General features: G+C 37.0%; 1 protein-coding gene across 1 annotated transcript in view; it reads left to right on the top strand.

Annotated features, from left to right (window-relative positions):
- Nucleotides 1-22,197, top strand: part of SLC17A5 (solute carrier family 17 member 5) — a 38,255-nt gene that overhangs the window by 4,870 nt on the left and 11,188 nt on the right. Inside the window, exons 4-12 of the mRNA XM_035543045.2 lie at nt 403-490; nt 2,960-3,046; nt 4,266-4,384; nt 5,239-5,397; nt 7,855-7,987; nt 9,643-9,790; nt 14,655-14,745; nt 16,218-18,082; nt 18,607-18,763. Of these exons, the coding sequence (XP_035398938.1) occupies nt 403-490; nt 2,960-3,046; nt 4,266-4,384; nt 5,239-5,397; nt 7,855-7,987; nt 9,643-9,790; nt 14,655-14,745; nt 16,218-16,355 (963 nt within the window). The 3' untranslated portion in view covers nt 16,356-18,082; nt 18,607-18,763. The remainder of the gene's footprint in view (nt 1-402; nt 491-2,959; nt 3,047-4,265; nt 4,385-5,238; nt 5,398-7,854; nt 7,988-9,642; nt 9,791-14,654; nt 14,746-16,217; nt 18,083-18,606; nt 18,764-22,197) is intronic.

The raw sequence follows: 22,197 nt of genomic DNA, 5'->3' as shown, positions 1-22,197 counted from the left end.
ATTGTTTACTTTTGGGTAGCGTAATTTTACTTTTTTGAATAATTAACAAATTTTCCCTATTTTTTAGCCTAAGCTTTTTTAAAAAGAAAAAGGATAATTCTAGTTTTGTCTCAAGTGTCTTTACAAATCAAACGTTTCTCATTTGTCAGAACCCAGGAGTTCAAAACAGTATTGTTTGTATTCTTGCAGCCTTTCCAATATATGCAGATTCAAAAGCAGGTGAAATTAATTTTGCCACTTTACTGTCACACCTTGCATGCTTATTTTTAAGTGGTTTCTTGCTAAGCAAGAAGCTAATGGATTTTACTACTGCTTTTTAATGAAATATTCCTTTGAAACATGCAAACTTGAAGCAAGTTTTAAAATTGTTACTTTTCAGCAGAATGGAATTTTGTGTTCTAGGGTGTTACCTTCCCAGCTATGCATTCAATGTGGTCTTCTTGGGCTCCTCCACTGGAACGCAGCAAGCTCCTCAGTATTTCATATGCAGGTGAGAAGTTCCCACGCTGGTAACAGGATTATACATTTTTACTGCAGTAACAGGGAGGATTGGCTTAAATCAAAGGGATTTATGTTATCAATTTTAATCAGCATTTAATCTGGAAAGCATAACGTTGAATTAAATCTTGCTTTGCATTCATTATCTTCATTTTTTCATGGCTTTTTTAGCCTCCAGAAAAGGTACTGATCTGCAGTGAAGTATGAACTTCAAGCTGTGGTATCAGGTGGTACAAAGAGTTATTGTGAAGTTGATTAAAATAGAAGATACTGCAAATAAATGAAATACAACAGCAGAAATAAAATGGGTCAGAATCACAGGATTATTATTATTTTTTAAAAAAGATTGTTTTGGAGGAACTTGAGGAAGAAAATATCTGTGGTCCCAGGTATTGCTGCAAGAGCAGGTTGTCAGAGATCGGTACCCTCTGACAATATTCTTTTAGATACTCCATGTGTGGAGGGTGTAATGTTTAATACAAAATGTACTTATTTGAATATATTTGATGTTACGTGTGATTTTTTGATTTACAGAGTGGGACAAAATGTACTGAAAGCATAATACAGTCGTAAGTTACTCTTAGCAAAGTATAGCAGTCGCAATATCCAGTTCAATTGCAATACCAACGTGATTCCCATTATCTGTCTCTGTGATGTCTCTACTGTCACGATGTTGGGTGTCTGTTTGCTGGGAAGGAATGTGTGGGTTCAAGCCAGCTCGAGCCTGTTGCCCTTTTCAAAATTATTTTGTTGGTTGCTCGGTTTCTATACTCTGTGTTGAGCTGTGTCACATATTAACTCCCCCAATGGTGGTCTAGCTAACTAAGGGGGATATTCACATGATTTTAGTGAGCTCAGGGGGAAACATTTACACCATCAGTTGATCCACTCAATTGATAGAGCTGTTTGCCTAAAGCAAAGGCTACCCCTGCATTCCCCTTTGTGTTGAGATAGCAAGCTTTCTTTACAATGGCTCTGGTCAGTCACACCCTGCATTATTCCCTGAGCATGGTGGACAGTCACAGGGCTATATCATGTAAGCAGTGACTGCAGTTTCTAGCGAGTCTGGTAGCTCACTTGTGCCAACAGGAATGAAGCCTTAGACCTTTCTTCTTCCTATTTCCACACTTCCCTCCTAGTCAAGTGTCTCATGCCTTCCTGTGTGCTATTTCAGACACTCATCAGACCCTTCCATGACCCACTTTAACCCACCTAATGGATCAGATGGTCTTTTTTTTTTTTTAATATCTATTTTCTGCCATATTAGTGAGTTAAATCTGCTTAAAAAGAAGCCTGCGCTTGAGAGCCAGCATACAAAAGTAGAGTACAGAGCTGGGATTGACGCTTACTGCTTTTAGCAGTTAGGAGCTTCTAAATTGACCCTTTGTGAAGCCATGTGCTAAAGTATAGGTGAGAAGAGGCTGTGACCTTGAACAGCAGGCATGGATGGATAAGGCATCTTGTGTAAACTTAGCAAACTGTTTCCCTTTTCCTCACATTTTCATGGTTGGCAGTCATGTGGTCTGTGGCTTAGAAAGTCATGATCCTGTTGACTTTCTAAGTGAACACATGACTGAGTTACATGCAGTTATTTTGATTTGTATTTAACATAAAGTATGTGGTTTTGTTGTTTTGTGGTTGAAGCTTTCTGCCTCAAATAAAAGTTGTTTCCATAAAGGAGGAAGCTGGGTAGCCAGCGTATCAATAAAACCTAATGTCTTCTGAGTTGAGGTTAGGTTTGGAAAAGCGATTGTATAATTAACATTAAGAGACAAGGTTTGATATTTATCACCAGTTGAAGGCTCCTAAGTATGTAAATAATATGGGTGCTACCTGCCACCCTTTTCAAAATGTATCTTGAATTATAATTCAAGTATAGTTTGTTCCTGCTTTTGGCTTGTATCTGAACTGGAATCTGCTGATCTTTCCCTTGTACTTTGCCTGACCCTACACACTGTCAATTTCAGGGACTGTGCAGTTAGAACCTGCTGGCTGTAAGGATGCCTTCTGGCTTTTGTGTCTAGCATTTCTGTTTCAGTGCAGCTAGTGGGAGTTATGGGCAATGCAAATTGGTTATAGAAAATCAGAACATTATTTCCCCCCTCCCCTCCCTGGGTCATTGATTGTACTGTGGTCAGCTCCCTCAGAAGGGTCAGTTGGCTAAGTTGTATTGTTTTGAATGTATTGCAGCTGCTATGTTTTTGGAGATGAATGTGCCAAGAATGCTATCTCATTGCCTTCTGCTTGTTAGTTTGGCTGTTTAGGACCTTGTGACTCCCGTTTCCTTGCAGGTGCCAAAGCAGTTTATTGTGCCTATGTTTCTTTCAGAAAACACCACCCTCTGGTGGTGGTGACAAATCTTAGCTGCATGGTTTCTTACAAGAAAACAAAATAAAATACCTGTGAAATGCTACGTAAATTAAAGGGTCTAGAGATAATTTATTTATTTATTTTCTGGTAGGTGCACAGCTGGGAACTGTAGTCTCTCTGCCACTGTCTGGTTTAATTTGTTACTATATGAACTGGGTTTACGTGTTTTACATATTTGGTAAGTTTTTTCTTTTTTTAATTATTATTCCATATATACAATCCATATACTTTTTGAAAGCTATGGTATATTGTTTTAGTATGTCTTATGTGAAACTTTTAAGTTTTAAAAACATGTTTGACATGTAGGGCTGTCTTTTTTTTTTTCCTTCCTGGGAAATTAGAGGTATTTAAAGCTAAAAAAATTTCTTTGCTTCCAATGAGCAAAGATGTCTCAGAGCTGGACAAAAGTTGGCACGAGTCAAATGTTCTCAGCTCTCCCATCACTCGGAAATAACTAGCTGGAATTTCTTATTTGAAGTGTGAAATTGAGTTAATAACTTTAATCCCAGGAGCAAACTTCTACTGTGAGTGAAAGAACGTCTGAAAAGATACTGCTGTTTTAAGTGGAAACTCTGTGAAAATTTCTCTAGCAGTCACAGGAACCCTGAAGGAATGCCCCAAATGCAAGGCGTAGCATGTTTTCTGTGAGTTATGTTCTAGAAGAAGTTCAAACATAAAATATTTGCTCATAGGATGTCATAGGTCTAGCATGATTTATATAGGTTTGTTTACGTTTCAAAGCTGTTTCATGCCCTGCACAGGGAAAAGAGAACCAGAATAAAAGACAAGGCTTACACTTTTCTCAGCAGAATCACCTCCAGTTTTTGTATAATTAAAAATGTTCAAAACAGAACTAGACAAAATAAATGACAATGTTTAAGTGAAATTAAAATACAGATAATTTGAACCAATTTTTGGAAAGCTAGTTTTTTCAGATGACTGTTCTGGTGCCTTAGCTTAAAAGGGAAAATAAAGATTGGCATATTCATTAAGCTATATGTAATGATTTTCTGTATGCGTGTGTGTATGCAAAGTGGTTCTTTTGTGAGTAAATTCCTCTGTGTGAGCTGTATCATTTATGGCTGTTCCACGTGACTGATAAAAGTACAATATGGATGTGTGTGTGTGGCTTTCTTGCTGTATGAGGCACTTCCAGGAGGGAGGAAAGGGGGAGGGGGGGGAACTTCCTGCTTAGTCATCTTTATTACTTATAAGTGGGTATTGTTCCCTTTGAGGAGCTAATGTTTTTAAGTAAATAAAAAGTTTTTTTCCAAATACCCTAATGTAATTTTAATGAATGTTATTTTTCTAACTAAGTCATCCAAGAGCATTATTCACTCAATGTAATTGCTCCTATTTTTATTTCTGCCTCTTCACCCATCTTTTCCCAACAATAGGTGCACTTGGCGTCTTATGGTTCTTCTTCTGGATGTGGCTGGTTAGTGACACACCGGAAACTCACAAGAGCATTTCACATGCTGAAAGGGAATATATACTTTCTTCTCTAAAAGATCAGGTACAGCACTTTGGTATAGTCATGTGTGCTTATGTAAGAGCCTAAATCTCAACTATTGTTGCTAGCATAATGCTATCTTGATGTCTAGAAAAATGTCTGTAATTTGAGATAAAGGTGGAATTTGTCAAAAAAAAAAAAAAATACAGTGCAGTTGTATAAATGAGAAAATTGGTAATTAAACAAAGCATTTGTAGTAATGCTTTTTGTCACAGATGTTGTGGTGCTTTTTAATAAAAAGCTCAGGTCTATCACATGTCATTAAACTAAACATTGACCTGGATCATGTCTTTAAAATTCACAAAACAACATTTCCTACATGTATCTTGTACAGGAAGAAAGAGAGAGATTACTGTTTGCAGAGAAAATGTTTTGGAAATGCTAATGAGCCAGTTCCTAAAGTGTGCATAAGAGTTTATTCCTATGACTGGGGATACGTGTTTTTATGCTGTGAAGCTGGCTGAGAGATCAAAGCTAATATCTAGGATTGAGTAGGAAAGATTTAGCTAAATGCATGAAGAGTGACTTTAAATATTTAATCATTCAGGGTGAAAGCAGGAGGCAACAAATCTCGATAAGGGAAAGCTTTTTTTTTTATTATTGTGATTATAAAGTGTAATAGTTGGTTTACAATACTAAACAACAGAGCAGTAACATACATTAGTATACCTTTAGTGAGAACTGAACACAGTAATTTCGGTTTTGCTGGTGAATTCTTCTATTGACATACTCACGTCATGCCTTTCCGAATGAATGATCACTAGATTTGGGTAGGATTGTAACACCTGTAGTAACTGTTCATCTTGATGTCCTGATTATTCTTTCAATTTTTTTTTCCTCTGCCTCCTGCTTGCTAGCTTTCTACACAGAAATCCGTTCCCTGGAGGCCTATGCTGGAGTCCCTTCCACTCTGGGCTATCGTTGTGGCACACTTCTCTTATAACTGGACTTTCTATACACTTCTCACACTCTTGCCCACATACATGAAGGAGATCCTGCGGTTTGATGCACAGGAGGTGAGAAGAATAATTCAGAACACAGTGACTATATTCTTAAAGAAATGGAGTAACAGAGATCTGACATGATATTTAGAATGGAGACATCTGTTTAAGAAACTTGGAATGTAAATTAATAGCTGGGAAATGGTGAAATAATTCCCCATAATTGAGCAGATATGTCTACAATGTTGTGTGCATTGTCCTTTCAACTGGATTTCAGGATTTATTTGATATTTAGCTTAACAATAGCTTTTCAGCTCATTTTTTTCTGGTTGAAGATATGTGTTGCCCATTTCTAACTACTCTGATTTAAAATGATAAACATAAAAAATAACTATAAAAAATATTTCTCAGTTACATGACTTGCATGACTGCCTCAAATTTAATAGTGTCTTTTATGGCTTCAGAAATACTATCTACTTCTTTTTTGCTCACTCATAAAGGAGAAAATTTTCTTTTAACTGAAAATTAAGGGCATCATTGGATAAGTAACATTTTAAGGAAGAAAAAAACATGCTTCAGTCTGATTGGTTACACTTCCAAATTGTAGAATTCCTCATTTCCTCAGTGAGTAGCAGAGGTGCAATACCTTATTTTGACAATAGGACGAAACAAAATCATAGACTTAAAGTCCAGAGATAGTGCTTTTCAAGGATTTTATTTTTTTTTTTAATGAAATGGTTTATCAGATAAAAATTAAAGGGTTGAAAACGTTTATATGGCAGTTAGTTGACTCTCCTTTTTCTTTCTTTAATGGAAAAACTTCAGCGATAGTGTCTCCAGTATAAGCTGGTACTTCTCTGATAAAAAGGTCCTCAGTTAGAGATTTCAAGAAGCTTAGCAGAGTCTTTTCCTGGCTTAACACCTGAGACTGGTTTAGAGCAAAATGGAGATGCACACCATGCAAGAAGGATGCGATGCCAGCAATCTTGTAAGGAAAAGATGAGGAATCTGTGTTAGAAGAGAAGGTCGCAGTCAAGCATACTACAAAAAATGGCTGGAAAAAATGGCTGAAGTTGCTCTTTAGATTCCTTCTTATGGCTCCCTAGGGAACACCTGAGTAAGCATCTATGAAAGGCATATGTTACTCAATGCATGTATGTTGTAAGACTCCGTTGCCTTAAATGCCAACAGGTTCTGCAGTGGTTTCCTGTGTCTAAGGGTTATGTTTCTTCTTTTTGGAGTGACTCCATTAGTGCTGACTATTGTGACACATCAAAGAAAACAGAATTTAAAAAAAAAAGCATAATAATGTCAGACTAGCTTTTTTTTGCCACAAATTTAGTTGCAAATTCCATTAGTGTGCAAAATATTGTGCAGTAGCAACTGCGTAGTCTACCAGTTTCCATGCTATAATTAAGGGATCAGTTAAAAATTAATGCTGTGTCTTCGGACAGTGCTTCACAGTTACAATAACAAAACAAACAAACCTTTTATCTTCTATTTTTTCAGAATTTTAGTTGATATTTTTGAAAGCTGAGCATTGGAACCCAGCAGGTAACAGCTTTGAATGCGGATAGAGTAAATTTCAGATGGAGATGCATTTGTAGTGTTGTGTGAAATTAAATGTCCTAGGGAAGCTTTTACCTCTTCTTTGCCAAATATACATTTTATAATAGTGCATAAATGTTACAGTATTTCTATCCAGTGGCTGTCCAGATACCTCTTTTTAACCTCACTTTAGGTCAAATTATAGTTCAATTATCAATAGTTAGTTTTAATAGCATGGAAAGGCTGAAAACTAATGCTGCTCAGTAGAACTTGTATTTCCCTCATCAGAAAAAAAGCAAGCATAATCAGGCAGAAGTCATTAAACAGCTCTTGTTTAAAGAAACGGAAGTTAGCAGGTGACATCGGTGTAAGTAACGTCAAGTCCTGAGTAATAGCTTTGCTTTGGGATCATAGGATGTCCAGACAGAATCTGATGAAAGTCTTAATTCTGTATCTTCTCTGATTACAGCCATCATCAGGTATGTCAGTGGATAGTTGTGGGATAACATAACATTGCAGAGTTGTAGCAGTACAGAATCCTGAGATCACAGATTCCACAACAGCTTTCAAAATCCTGAACAATACTTAGAGCTTCCACTTACCTTAGTAACTCATTGATTTGAAACTGGTGTTTCTGGATACTTGCAAAATTGGGTTAATGACTACAAGATACCTTTTTTGCATAGTTTCCTTTTTCCTGACCAGTTGCTTATTTAAGCCTTTGAGTTTTTCAGCTGGCTGCGTTGGTAGTTATGGCTCAAGTCATGCAATGAAGAGTTTACACATCAGTAACTTGAAAATGCTTTGCCTTTTCTGTCCCTAGGTTTCTCTCATGGTAAAACCAACAATAGTTATGTGGAAGATGTTCTTGACACTCCTGAGTCAAACTCTGTTCTTGCTCCAAGACAAGTGATTTTTCAGCACATTGAACTGTCATTTCAGTGTTTTAACTGTGGTTTTGTTCTTTTTTAATCTCCTTAACAGAACGGTTTTTTATCTGCTCTACCTTATTTTGGCTGCTGGTTATGTATAATTCTGTCTGGGCAAATTGCTGATTATTTACGGGAAAAACAGAAGTTGTCCACTGTTTGTGTTCGCAAATGTTTTACGCTAATAGGTAAGTGCAAGTACTGTCTCTTGGAACATACCATGGGGCCATTCTGGGGAAGAATAAAAGCTTTGGGAGAGACTTGAGACAAGTTGTTGTGAGATGAGGCAGGGTTCTGCATGGCTTGAGAGGAGCCACTCTTCAACAGTATTAATTGTGTCCATTTCGTTAATTGGAAGTAGAACTAAAACAAGCAGGGTGTTTTTTCATTCTGCATTGGAATCCCCACTTCTAAAACTGGGGAATGTACTACTTTTGTTTCCTGCTGAGAATCGTTGAACAAGTGCTATGCTGCTGCACTTAATGTTTGTCATTAAGAAGGCAAGAGAGAATTCATCTTGGTGAATTTTCATGAAATTTCGTGCAATATAATTTCAGTATTGCAATATACTAAGCGCTATAGCAGTATAGTAAAAGGTAATATATCTGCAGCGTTTGCATTCCTCAGCTTTGTGTAGGAATATCTTTTTTCCTTTTTTCTGTCCTGGTATATTCCAGCATTGACACATTGACAACATTCCTTGGAAAGAGCTTTAACAAGTATTAAACTTTTGAAGACTCTTCTAGACCACAGGTTGAAATGGAGCTTGTAGACCTGATTATTTCTGGAAAAGATTGTACCTGGCTTCTGTTGGTCCATAGAACTTATGATTTATTGTTTCTGTCAGTACTTAATTATTTCAAATATCATGTTTCTTTGCCCTTTTAAGGTTTAGGTAATGTCAGCTGGAGCCAAAGTGAGAATACAAAAGAGGTGTAAACTGTCCCTTGAATTGAAGTAGTAATTAAATTCCAAATGAGAACAACTTTTTGTCTACACATTCACATGTATTGTCCCTAGCCACTACCAAGCTGTTTAGATGCTTGTTATTTTAGCAAACTGGCCTCGTACATCAAGCATAGCCATTTTTGCTAATAGCTTATAAATACTGTTTATTTCACTTTACTTCAATGGAATTATGAACGGAAGAGACAGGTGGAATATTCAGTGAGTGCATTCTTTGGTTTTTCAGAAGAAAGATTAATTGTAAAAGATGCTTGACAAAATTAAAGGAGTTAGACTAGAATAAATAATAAGTAAAGACTGAGATGAATTAAAGATAGAGGTGTGTATTCAAGTGGGCAGGACAATGATGAAATTTACTACGCTGCTCAGAAACACTGCCTGCAGCCTCTGAAGTTTTTAGAGTTGTCTTGTGAGGGTGAGCAAGAAAAAAAAAAAGCAACATAAATACTGTATCTCTTCTAAATGACTAAAAGAGATCTGCAGAAGTCAGTGTTGGCTCCTGAAACCTGGAGATTTAAGTGGGAATAACTTCTTTACAGTGCATTGTTCACCTATTGGTCTCAGTGCAGCTTCTGTTACTTGTATAATCATAAATAAAATGAACTTGTGAAGTCACTTTCAGTGATACCATTGGCTTTCAGGTGAAGCTTGTTCTTTTCAGCTAGAGTAGGATTTTTCTAGTCTGTCCAACCTTTCCTGAGACAGCCGCAGGTTTGCAAAACATCTGCTCTTCCTTGCTGGCCCACTGTAACGCACATAGTGAAGTGCTGGATTCTGTACACTAGATGGTGTTGGAGGTTGTATGTATACATATCTCAGAGCCTCTTAATGTCTCTCTGGTTAAAAGTCCCCTGATTCTAAAATTTCTGTTTTGAAGGAATGATTGGACCTGCAGTGTTCTTAGTAGCAGCTGGATTCATAGGATGCAACTACGCGCTGGCTGTTGCATTTGTGACCATATCAACAACACTAGGAGGATTTTGTACGTCTGGTTACAGCATCAACCATCTGGACATAGCACCTTCGTAAGTATTGCTGAAGCAGTTGTTAATGTATGACCACTTCTATTGTATTCCTGGAGTGCCTGGGAGCTTTAGCTGTTGTATTGGCCATGGTGCTGTACAGACCTGGAATGTAAATGACAATGACTCAGGTTTACAGTTTTAAACACTATTTGCAAAAAGTGCAAGTATGGTAGAGAATATGATATGAACAATAACTTAGCTCGGTAATTCAGGCTTTTTTGTTTGTTTGTTTGAAAAACATATTCTATATACTAGTATCAAAATTATATTTGGAGTAGAAGACCTGTTATCACTAGATGATAAATCTTGCATATGATTAATCCAAACTACTCTTACATGACTTTTAAAAATAGTAAGTTAGACTACAGTTTGTATTTTCTTCCATGTTACAAATTCAGAATCTGACAGATCCGTCAATTTCCTGAGAAGCATGGATACACATAGATTCTTTTGAACCTTTAAATAAGCATGCATTCTTTGCGCTGGTAAAAGTCAAGTACTTCGCTCAGTTGTTAATTTACCTATTTGCAGTAGCACTTACATATGAGCAGGGTCAAATGACTTTATGACCAAAGAAAAGAGTGCTTATATAATAATGTGTAAGATGAAAAGAGTTTCTGTGAGTGGAGAGGAAAAAATACTTTGTAGAGATGTTACCTAGGAAAAAATCCTTAATATCTGGGCAAAACTGAAGGTGGTATCCAGGCTTTGGTGATTGAAAGGATGGTGGTCAGGTCTACAGTGATGAACAAGATTTGACTTAAGAGAAGGATATGAAGTAGTAGGACTCAAGTTAAGCTTGACAAATTAGATTAGGTAGCAAGCAAGACAGAAGACACCAGTGTCTAACTATAAACAGTGTATACTCTGAACTGAACATGAAAGTAAGAAGAATAGCACCTGTGATGCGCTTTGTTTAATGTCAAGTAGAATTATGAATGTAGAAGGTCTAGTTAAAGCTCTGCACCTGGAGGATTATGGGGCCATTATGCAACTTCTTTTTCACGCTTACCTTTGCAGAGCTGCAGAAGTTGCTTTTCTAAAAATGTAAACCATTGGCTAAGAGCTACTTATTTTATGTCTGCGTGTTTAAAAACGCGAAACACAAGCATTAACATCAAGAGACATCACTTCTGTAAACTCATTAATGGCAGAACTTGGATGCACAGTTTTGATTTGCCTCCTCGTCACTGTGCATCGCAAATTAGTCTTTGCGGCTAGAGAGGGAGACTGGCATCCATTCCTAAGCCCTCTACCTGATAGCTGTAGTAGTTGGTGAGCATGTAATGGCTGAGGCAGGGCGTTACAGGAGAAAATAAGGGTCACATTTAAGGTAGCTGAACACTGCTCTCGGGAATTCATTCCTTTCATTGCTCTGTCAGAGTTTACATGTGGTAAGTCAGCTGGATCAGGCTCTTGTGTCTGTGAGGACTGTTTTCATACGCTATAACTTCAAGAAGCGCCCATCCCTCTTCATAACTAAAGAATTCTTAAGAGAGCAGGTTCCTGAAGTGTAATATGTAATGGGGGTCTGCAGCAGCTTGAGCCCAATCTTAAACATATCAATTGGGCTAGTGTTGGATCCAGTGACATTAACTGAGGCCTCGCTGATTTATTACTTGTTTTCTGGGTATGTCTCTTCAAGTTCTGAAGTCTAGTTTGCAAAAATGGAAGTACTGAGTGTTAACCAAAGTCAGTGGGAGCTGTGCTTTGAACATAATGTTCATAAATGTTCTTAAAGTGGGATCCTGAGGATCTCAAGTCAGTCGTTCAATAGGTGCATACGTTCTTGGCCCGTGTTTTCAGTCCCAGTCTGTAGGATGGCTATCACATTGTGACATCCATCTCTCACGAGTGTTGTGAAAATAAACTAGTTTTACGAAGAACTCTACTGGAAAGCCTTTGGGATGATTTAGATGTTGAAAAATGCAACAAGAAAAAATCATGACATGGTGTGCAGATCAGCAGACATAGTTAGATCCACCACGTGGAGTGCTGCAGTATCCCTCGACTTCCACTCTGTTCTTTCTATCCTTGACAGTCATGTTTATTCCTTTTGTGTTTAAACCAGGCAGGTTTTTCAGCCCTTCTTTCCTCTCAGATAGTCCAAAGGGAGCAGACTGGTTACGAGTCTAGGAGAGACTGGTGTCTCACTCATAGTTCAGGAACTTGGACCTGATGTGGGCAATAACAATGAATGTCTGCATTTGCAGTAAAGCTTTACTGGACGGGAGGAACACAGTCAGGGTAGAGGCTGTTTTACTGAAATCAGTGAATCTCTATTCAACACATGCATGCTTTAATTCAAGGAAAACATGTCTAAATGGAGACAGAGAAGGAAAAGAGCATCTCCTTGTAACAAAGGTCATAGGGGAAAAAAGAAGTCTTCAAATACAGAAATACCAGGAAGTTTAAGATGAAAGGAAAAAGAAGTCCTTTTTCCCCCTACTTAACTTTTTGCAGATGTCTGAACTTTCTTGGCTGAAATGGCCATGGCAGACATTCACAATTTAAGGGATAAACTTTGCATAACTGTAAAAATCTCAAAACAAGTTCTGCATGAAAGCGTGGAAGAGACCTCTGTTAAGAGTTTGCCTTCTTGATTTATTTATTTTTCCTTAAAACATGTTAGAATAACCAGAAGTGATTCAAAGCAATTTCAAAACGCACTTATGTCTCTATTTGCATTGGTTAAAAGTAAGCTGACTAGAATAGCAAAGGGTCCATTGTTGCTACTAAAACTTGCATTATACCAAAGAAATAATGATTACATTCTCAGGAAAAAAACATGAATGAAAATACTGATGCTGGAAGAAAAACAGTATTTGCTCTGTGTGTTTGGTTTCTAACACACATTTATTAGGCCATCAGTGCATTGAGTTGCTGGAGGAGGGAAAGGGGGCATTGTTCTTGTGGGGAAAAATGTTTTCTATTCTAGTTGTCTAAACCTACATCAATACATTGCCATGTTTATAATTTTTATTATCTCTGTCACCATGAGCCCTTATAGTATTCCACATAATGAACCTCACATCTTTTTTTTTTTTTTAATCAATTTTTTTACAACTTAACCACTCTTCAAGACAATTTGTATTTGCTTATCCCCACTATGCCATGAGAATTTGACCAATAACTTACTATTAGTCTTGCTCTATAGATGTGTCTCTTTCTTTCCCATTTCATATGGGAGTTTCCGCTGCGCTGAGGGAGTGGCATAGCAGTTATCTGCATCAAACAGCAAGTGCTATCAAGAATGCAACCCATGTCAGGAACAGCAGGCAGAAACAGAGGCATTTAGCCAGTAATTAATGGCCAAAGATCTATGTGACCAGAAATTATTAAACTGTGTTTAAAGTCTGTATTAGCAATATTGTAGTGCTTAAGCATGTTGAAGACAAAATGCGTTTGGTTCTACTTGAGGGCTTTAAATGGAAAGGCTTTTGAAGGAAGTTTTTATACTTTCACATCAGTTTTATAAAGGCATATTAATTCTTAAACACTCTAATGGAGAAACATGTTACATGCTTGTTCTTGTAAGAAATAAGAATCATTCTAATTACAGCAGTGGAGCTCAATCTAAAATACATTGCCATGCTCTAAACTCACATGTATTGTTGACTTTAAAGAAAAATCAGCTAATAGGCTAGACAATTGACTCTTGTCAGGGAAAAAAAAACAAAAACAAAAAACACATTTTCTGATGTTATTGGACTGGGTACACATCATAACCTTTTATAACAATGTATGGTTGAATTCTCATGTTTTGGTAAATAAAATGTCAAAGCTATGTCCCACTCTTTAGAGATGAAATTATATTTCTGCTATGTGGTCATTTGGTCATTATTAAATCAATGAGGACACCATTTCACTCTGGTAAACAGCCCAAACCAGTAACTGGGAGATATCCCAATTTTCCAGTAGTACCTACAACTGATACTAGTATTTCGTATGATTCCTCAGCCAGCAAACCCCCCTTGAAGATCTGAACCACAGGGATCTATACTCTGGCGGTTGGAAGGTTGAGCTCAGACATAAAATGTCTAGCTCTTCTTTCCTTTGAGTCTCTCTCACAAGTCTGTGCTTGTGCTACAGTTTCAAACGTGATTTTTTGGTATTGCAACACTTCTGTGAGATGTCTAATTGCACAGAGAAGAAGTGCTGAGACTGAGCTATTAAGCAAGTTACCAGTTTTTCCCAGCGAGTTTTTATGGCCGCTGGTGCATATGCATGCGCGTGCGTGATAAAGCAACGTGTGCATGGGGCAGGAAGCCTCGGAACAGAGCTGCAAGAATGGCAACCTGTAAAACAGGTTGAGGCAGACCCATTTCCCATTGGCCTTGACCCACAGAAAGCTGAAGGGAAGAACTGCTGCAGAGCTCTGCAAACTCCTTTGGAGTATCGCTCTCTAGTATAGTGGAAATATCCATCCAGATTAGTGGTAATTTGCCTTTTTGGCAATGACACCTGCACCATCTCTTACTGTTGCCAAACAGCACTGTCATACTCCTTGTTGTCTTTCCACTTCGAGGCATGCAATGTTTCTTTTTTAACTTTTTCAATGGATCCATTCCAGACAGTTTGGTTGTGGCTTAGCAAAGGGGATGTGGTTTTGGATTATGGATTCTAAGCAAAGCCGTGAGTAATTTAACTTAAATTCTGTAACTGGCCTCTAGAGAGTGATGGCATATGGAATGAATCGCCAACGAGGTGTTACTAGAATAATAAGCTATTCCCACCTGAATATTTGTGTTTTAATTTGTCTGTGTGATCAAGATGAGGCCTGTGTGATCTGATTAGGCAAAATTGTTTCCGTGACTGATAAACAGGATAAGTTAATAAGCCTTGATAATAATTTCTCTTACAGGTATGCTGGGATTCTTCTTGGGATCACAAATTCTTTTGCTACTATCCCAGGAATGGTGGGGCCAGTTATTGCCAAGAGCCTTACTCATAATGTAAGTCCATTTACTTTTTTTTTCAGTTACTATATTTTTATCTCCATTGAATGTCAATTCTGTCTTCTGAAGTCTGCAGTCATTAAACAGAATTTGGAATATGCATGCAAGTTGTACTGTTCTGTTGCTGTGAACAGCTTAATTCCTAACCTTGATCAGAAAAATAAAGATACAGCCAAAGACCTGTGTGGGGCTTTAAAATTTAGTGATTCAGCCCTTATATTCTCTTGGAATAAAATGTACATTTGTATGACGTGTTAGGATTCATAGTAGGTTAAAACCAACCAGACAAGACAGTTGTGGTATTATTGTAACAAAGTAAGACAAGCTCTTACTTGTTTTCTAAAATTGGTCTCATATGAGGTTCTGAGCTGTAAGGTCAGCATTTATCAGATGAACCAGAAACTAGATTCAAATGTGCAGTTTTTATAATGCGCCCCTTTGTATGGACATTGCATGATCCGGATGTTCCAAGCAGTGTTATTCTTGCACCTAAATTGGACAGTGTTGGATCTGATCTCCAAGATGGCTTAGTCAGACAAAGGGTGATTTGAAGCAGAAAAAGGGAGAGAGAAGTTGATTACTTTTTTAAAATCAACAATATGAATTATTCTAAAATCATTTAAGAAAAGAAGGTGTGCAGAGTAAGTTCATTGATGCAACTGAACTTTTGGAATTGGTAATCACTCCAATCATTTCCTTAAAAATAATAAAAATACGAGTTAATGCATGAATCCAAATAAATTAGGTTCTTCCAAACTCTTAACAAGTGGTGTAGATTTTTTATTATTATTATTTTGGTAGGTTGGGGTTTTTGGGGGGTGGATTGGTTTTTTTTCCCCTCATCCTAATTCCTGGTAGTTTGTTCTTATAGTAAGGTCGTTTACAGGTTTGGTACAGTACACATCTGTAATTTAAAAATAAAAAAAAATAAAAATATCTTTAAGACATCTATATGCATTTCTTCTTTATTAAAAAGAACAGATGCAGTTCTGTGCTACCTGGTTTGGGTATAACTAACATATGTCTAAAAAACTTACAGTACTAGAAGAGAAGCATTGTAGTCATTAAGAAAAACTTACTGCTTAGCTTAGAGGACTCCAGCTCTTGGATGATCTGACCAGAAAGCAAGGTAGAGTTTCCCCTTATGGTAATGTTCTCGGTGAGTTTGCATAGCCTTCACGCAAAGGTGGCTTTAGATACAAAGGCTGCACATCTCAGATGATAAACTGATCCAGATAGTCCTATCAGAATTAGACTATATAAGTTGTATTGTTAAACTGCAGTTGACTAAAATGATAATTTGTTCTTTTATGTTTGTAATGCTTTTATGTTGCTATGAAGTCAAGATGCATGGCATTTAAATAGGCATGTGCCACAGCATCTGCTTTAAAAATACTTTTTTTTCTTGAGTGTGGAGCTGTAAATTGACTGCATCTTTTCTTTTTTTCTTTTTTTCCCCCATTTGACAGAACACTGTGGGAGAATGGCAGACAGTTTTCTATATTGCTGCTTCCATTAATCTATTTGGAGCAATTTTCTTTGCATTATTTGCAAGTGGAGAAGTTCAGGACTGGGCAGTCAGTGGTTATCACTTGCATCGAAACTGAAGGAGACATTGAAAATACCAAAGCTGTACTGAATCCCAATGTGCTAGAATTATGTGACCAGAAAAGTGCCTTCCCTACTGATGCCTAGGAACCTTCAGAGCCTTTCAGTTAAAATATTTTATCTGTGTATCTTTTGTACTGAAAATCATTTGACATTATGTGTGTGCTATTTCCTAACAAGAAACTACTTGGATTAAATAGAATAGATTCATGCTAGAACTTGATATCAAATATATGATCAGAGACAGCGTTTTAAATCAGTGTGCTAGGATCCATTTCCTTCCAGTTTTTAATTAATATTTTCTGAATTAATGTGTAGGCAGATATTTGCTGATACTGAAATGAGGGGAAAAAGCAAAGTGATTATGTAGCACTATGAGGAGGAATGGCATGCAAAGAATTGTACACAAAAAAAGCGGTGTTTTGATTTCCATGATGAGATTGATAGTTTTTCGCTGTTTAAAAAGCTAAAAGATTTCTAGTTTTCTACAATCTTTTATAAAGCTTTTATTTTGTCAGTGTTTTAATTGATGTCTAAGAAACGCACACTTGATTTTACTCTGTTTTACGCACAAGTTTTCAAATAGAAACATTCCCTGTTTCAAGAATACAGCTTCACAATTGATACAAAGCAATGAGGAAGTGAAATACGCAGTTGTGACTGACAGAATAAGCCACGTGTTACTGTTCTCTGTAGTGCAGGTTTTCTTAAATAGGCCTTATTTTTATTCAGCTGTGCAAAGAAGAAGCAGTGCAACTCTGGTTTAAATCTAGGCAGCGTACAAGAATGAACTAGAAATAGAGTATCTGCATGTTTACATGAAAATAACTTTCAATTTGGCGGTTCGTTTTTGTCTGTTAAAATCAACGCAGTGGAATTATTTCCTCTTTCACATAGATATATTTGTCAGCTTGTCAGTGTAAATGCAATAAAATAAGGCCATTGTAGGGAATAAATGAGGAAAATCAGTTCTCCAGTAGCCTTGTTAGTCAGATAAAAGTAGAATAAAAAGAACTAGTGCAATATCCTGATGCTATTAATCTCCCATCAGCATAGAATTTGACACTCAAGAGCATCCTTTGCACGACAGGCAATTAAATGCCACACACTAAGATTAAATTAAGTCTATGAAAACAGTGGCCTAGTTAAGAACAAATGGCTGAATAATCTTGTAGTCACAAAGCAAAGCAAAATTCCTGTGCCAAAGATTCCTGGATTGGAGCAATTAGGTAAAAAAATAAATAAAAAATAAAAATCACTGGGCTCTGGGTTTTTCATTTACCACCAATGCAAAAGAAAAGCCCAGTACTAACACTGCTCCAGTGGAGCCTACCTTCCTTCATTTCTAGGAAATGGCATCTGCCTCCTCTTTTTAGCTTTAGCCGTTTGGTTTTGACCTTCCTTGAAGTGTCATGTTCTCTGATGGTGGAACTGTGTTTAAATCTGTGTTTGTCTGCAGCATTTCCACAATAAACTGTGTGAAGTTCAGATGGAAATAGTAGTTCAGTGAGAGTATGTTAAGGCTATATTGTATCTTTATTGTTTCCACAATAAATGGAACGAGTATTTACCTGTGCATCTGTTGTTGAAAATAACCATCTCCCTGAAGTTAGAATACCATCTTCAAATTAAAGTATGCTGAACAAGATTGGTGGCTGGAGTGAAGAATGGTTAATGTTTTCCTGAAAAATTACCTGCTTCAGGAGTTACTTGTCTAACTCTACAGGTGAGTACTATCTTCCATCTGACACTATATTAAAAGTAGTAATTTTGATTTCTGTCCACAGAAGTTTATACTTTCTCAGTAACCTTGATTTAAAAATTATAAAAACAACAAAACCAAAACTAAATAAGCAAAACATTTTGGGGTATAGATTAATTTATGCTGGCAAAATATTTTCTGCTAATCCTTTCGGATGGGCTTTCTGAGCTGCAAAGTGCATACTGCTGGCTCATGTTGAATGTTTTGTCCACCAGTACTCCTAAGCCTTTCTCTGTAGGGCTGCTGGTACTGTTTCTATTGTATTGTTATGTTACTGTTTGTACAGTCCTCTCGTTCAGTGTCACCTCTGTTCAGAAATGTTTCCCATGTTCTGTATTTTCAAAAGTACTGATGTTTTGAGTGCTTATGTTCTCAGTTCACCTCTTGTGACACAGGATCTTGACTAAAACTAGGCAGTTTCTTGTGGTGACTGGTTTTTCCTGAAAACAACATCCATGATTATTTTTTGCTGCATTTTTTTTTAACAGATGTACCAAAGTAAGGAGGTGTGCTCTCCATTCCATCGAGAAAACTCTGATTAGGATGCCTTCCTGGAATGAGGGAAGTCGTTTCAATAAACAGATACTGTCCATTTCAAAGCAGGAGTTGAATCACTGCTTTGGGAGCAAGTTTAAGTGTTTCCAGGTACTTTTAAGTGCATTCTCCTCAATGTCTCCTCCTGACACGGTTCTGCTTAAGTATTTCTTGGAGCACTTGGTGCAAAGTTCTACCAACATTAGTACCAGAGATGAAATAACACTTAGCAGAATATCCTACAGCATGCGATAAAAGTATTGACCTGTGATCTTAACCATGCTCTTTTACAGTCTGGAGAAGTGCCTTCATCAATCTTTTGAAAAGACGAAAGGCCACAAAGTAATTGGTGGTGTGTTTGTTTCTTTTTTTTCAATTCCCCATTTCTTTGTTCTAAGGTACCAACTGTTAGTCATGCCTCTTAAAGTCTGAAGTATTTGCCACCCAAAAAATTAGTTAATTCATGTAGGCTTTTTAAGTGCTAAACTAGTGAAGGTTCATGTAACTTTTCATACTGTATAGGTATCTGTGCATGGTGCTTCCCCAGCTACGTGTTCCTCTGTAGCTGGTCACAGCTGTATTTGCTGTGTGAAAGGGTCCTCTTAGTTAATAGTTAATAACTGTGACAGTTGAATTCTCCTGCGTTGTATCTTTTTCTGGCTTCTTTTCTCAATCACTTATTTATTTGCCAATTTATTCTCTTTACTTTCTAAGAATGTTTGATTCCATGATAAATGAACTAACCTCTGAGTCTAACAGGTCTAATATTTTTAGCATTTGCCAGGAAGGGAAGCTGTAGGTGATGAAGTCTACACATTGCGAAGGTAAGTGAGGGGGAGTTTGTATGGAAGGGCATTGTCTTCTGTTAGGTCACTTGTACTTTCTGGGAAAGACAGATATGCTTTTAAGCTTCAAGACTTATGTTGTACGTTGTGAGCACAACCATCACAACTAAAGCCATGCTATTGTGTTTGGAAAGCTGTTATAGTGAGGAGTACCTTAAGAGGGTCTCCCATTTCTCCTGTGTACCTGTGCCTCAAGAAACCCAGTGCCTGGTTTTAGTCATGTGATGTAAGAGCAAGAAAATCAGTCAAAGTAAGTAAGTCAAAATGATTCTAATAGTTGTTAGCTGGCCAAATCATATTTTGAGACCTGCCAGTAAAGATGGTATTGGTACAAGGGCACTGGCCCAAATTACACTGAAGAAGATATGTCTGACTTAAAGCTAAGTAAAGGATGTAATTTGACATGAACGATTTGGTACTGATGTATTTTGCTACTACTGTGCCCACTGAAAAGAAACCACCACACTAGCAATATTATATACCAACAGTGAAGTAGATGATCCTGAAGATATAAAGAGGATCTTGTGGGAATAAGTACTTAAAGAGTAGTTGGTTAGCCTCATGTCAGTCTCTTTTCTGTAGAGAAATATAATGATCCGTTTACTTAAAAATACATTTGTTTAATCCAAATCAGAGCATGCTAAAGTCAAATCCAAGTTTTACAGATTTGTCTACTTCATGCTTCATTTGTATAACAGTTATTAATATTTATGCAGTTGTGTATTTAATAATTCTGAAAAATAGCCTAAGAAAGGATTCATTTATTTCTGCTTTACGTGATGGTGTACATAGTCTGTTGCAGAAGTAATTCTTGCCATGTTTAATGTGAGAGTAAAACAATGACTTGTGTTTATTTGAATTTCTTGCCCTGCACCCTGCAGAGTTGCATGTAGCCTCAGTAACTGGTTTAGTTCAGAGTGTTAGTTATTAACATTTTGTAAGATTCGCATAGCCAGAAAAGGAACTGCAAGAAGACACCAGCAATTATTTAAATCCTAGTGGCATAGCAAATGGGGGTGGGGGTGGGAGACACAAAGACATACCAGAGGATTAAAAAAAATGCTGGCTGGAGTGAGGAAACTGGAGACCCTCCCAATTAAATCACTGTTGCAACCTTTCCTTTACCCTGCAGCATAAAATTCTCCCTCTGCTGCCATAATGGTGGTTGGTCATATATTTTAAACTAAAACTATTTATACATGAATTAACTCCTCAACACAGAAATGAATTTTATCAGTTTTCAATTGTGTAAAACTATTGATCTGATTTAATCTTGGTAATCTTTGACAAGCTCAAGCAAACATCTGGCCAATATAGTTTTCAAGAGTCATAACTCAATCGAGTGAAAATTGTGTTTCTTTGGGGAAAAAAAAAAGTTATTTCCACATAAAATTTAACAGTTTGGCTATATTGGTTAAGCAAGACTGTCCCGAAAGAGTTGCTTGTATTTTTGAGAAGTAATTTTCCTTAACCTTTTAAAGTTCTAAAATAAAACTGCTGATCTGATTTTTGTTGCTTCTCAGTAGCATGCTTAATAAAATTATCTGTTGGCTGAGTTCAGGCCTGGATCTGACTCAAAACATGAAAACTCAGCAAAGTGATTAAAAAGAAGATTCAGGCACTGATAGGCATTTTCAACTGAATGCAGGTTGACTTCAGAATAATGCTAATTTTCTGTTACTGCAACGTAATCTGTTCCTGGTTACAAAACATTGCAAGAGAAGGTGCTTGGGAGTTCCCCAAGGCGTAGCAATAGACATAAATGTAGGTTATTAAGCCAAAATTTTGTTTGTCTTCTCCTCCCATTAAAAGATAGCAATTTGCTATAGAGCTGTGTGAAGAGAGATAATAGCTTTTCATAAAGCATTCTAAAACTTGGAAGAAAATTTCATAAAAGGATGTTTTTATTATTTGTTTTGTGGCATACAGAAGTTTCTTCAGAATAGAAGAAAAATATATTATAATCTGTTCTTTTCCTAAATTAAATTCAAATGTAGAAAATATATTCTTCTCAGCCAGACTTGGATAATGTCATGTTTTCTGGTGGAAAACGTGGTTCTGTTGATGTTTCTCTGACCGCTTCTTCTGCTGATCCATTCCAGCAGTGACTAATCACTTTCTGAATCATTTTACTAACTCAGAAAACAGAGACAGAGATTTTTGCCAAAGCCCCATCGTTCTCCCGCTGCTTTTTGCCTGGCCATCTGGGCTTCAGGGAGAACAAGAAGTGACAAGTGCACTCTGTGTCTACAAGTTTAAACACTCTACTGACGGGGGGAAAAAAAAAGACCTTTCCATGTATCTAAAAAAGGAAATTAAACAAGAGTCCTGCAACAATTGATAGTCTGTTAGCATTTTAGGAAAAACACAAGATCCCAAAAATTGCAGGTAGCTTTTGTGGCAGTATAAAGAGAATAATTGCTATGGCCATCTTTAAAAGGAAACTGAAATGGAGCAAATTTTGCAGCTGAACTCAAGACCTAATTCTGCCAGTCCCACTGGGCGGTAAGTAGCTCTAATGGCATTATTTAAGCAAAACCACTTCAACTGACTTTTTGAATGAAAAGTGGGGGTGAGGGGAAGGAGGGCATTTCCTTTAATAACACCAAAAAAAGTCTCGTCTCCTGAGCAATCTTAAAATTGAACTGTATGAAAGTAAAAAACATCACCATGTGAAATTTAGTTTTGATTTGCCTAACT

This window comes from Cygnus atratus, chromosome 3 (assembly GCF_013377495.2).
Source record: "Cygnus atratus isolate AKBS03 ecotype Queensland, Australia chromosome 3, CAtr_DNAZoo_HiC_assembly, whole genome shotgun sequence".
Lineage (NCBI taxonomy): Eukaryota > Metazoa > Chordata > Aves > Anseriformes > Anatidae > Cygnus > Cygnus atratus.
This window is presented reverse-complemented; position numbering and strand designations above follow the sequence as displayed.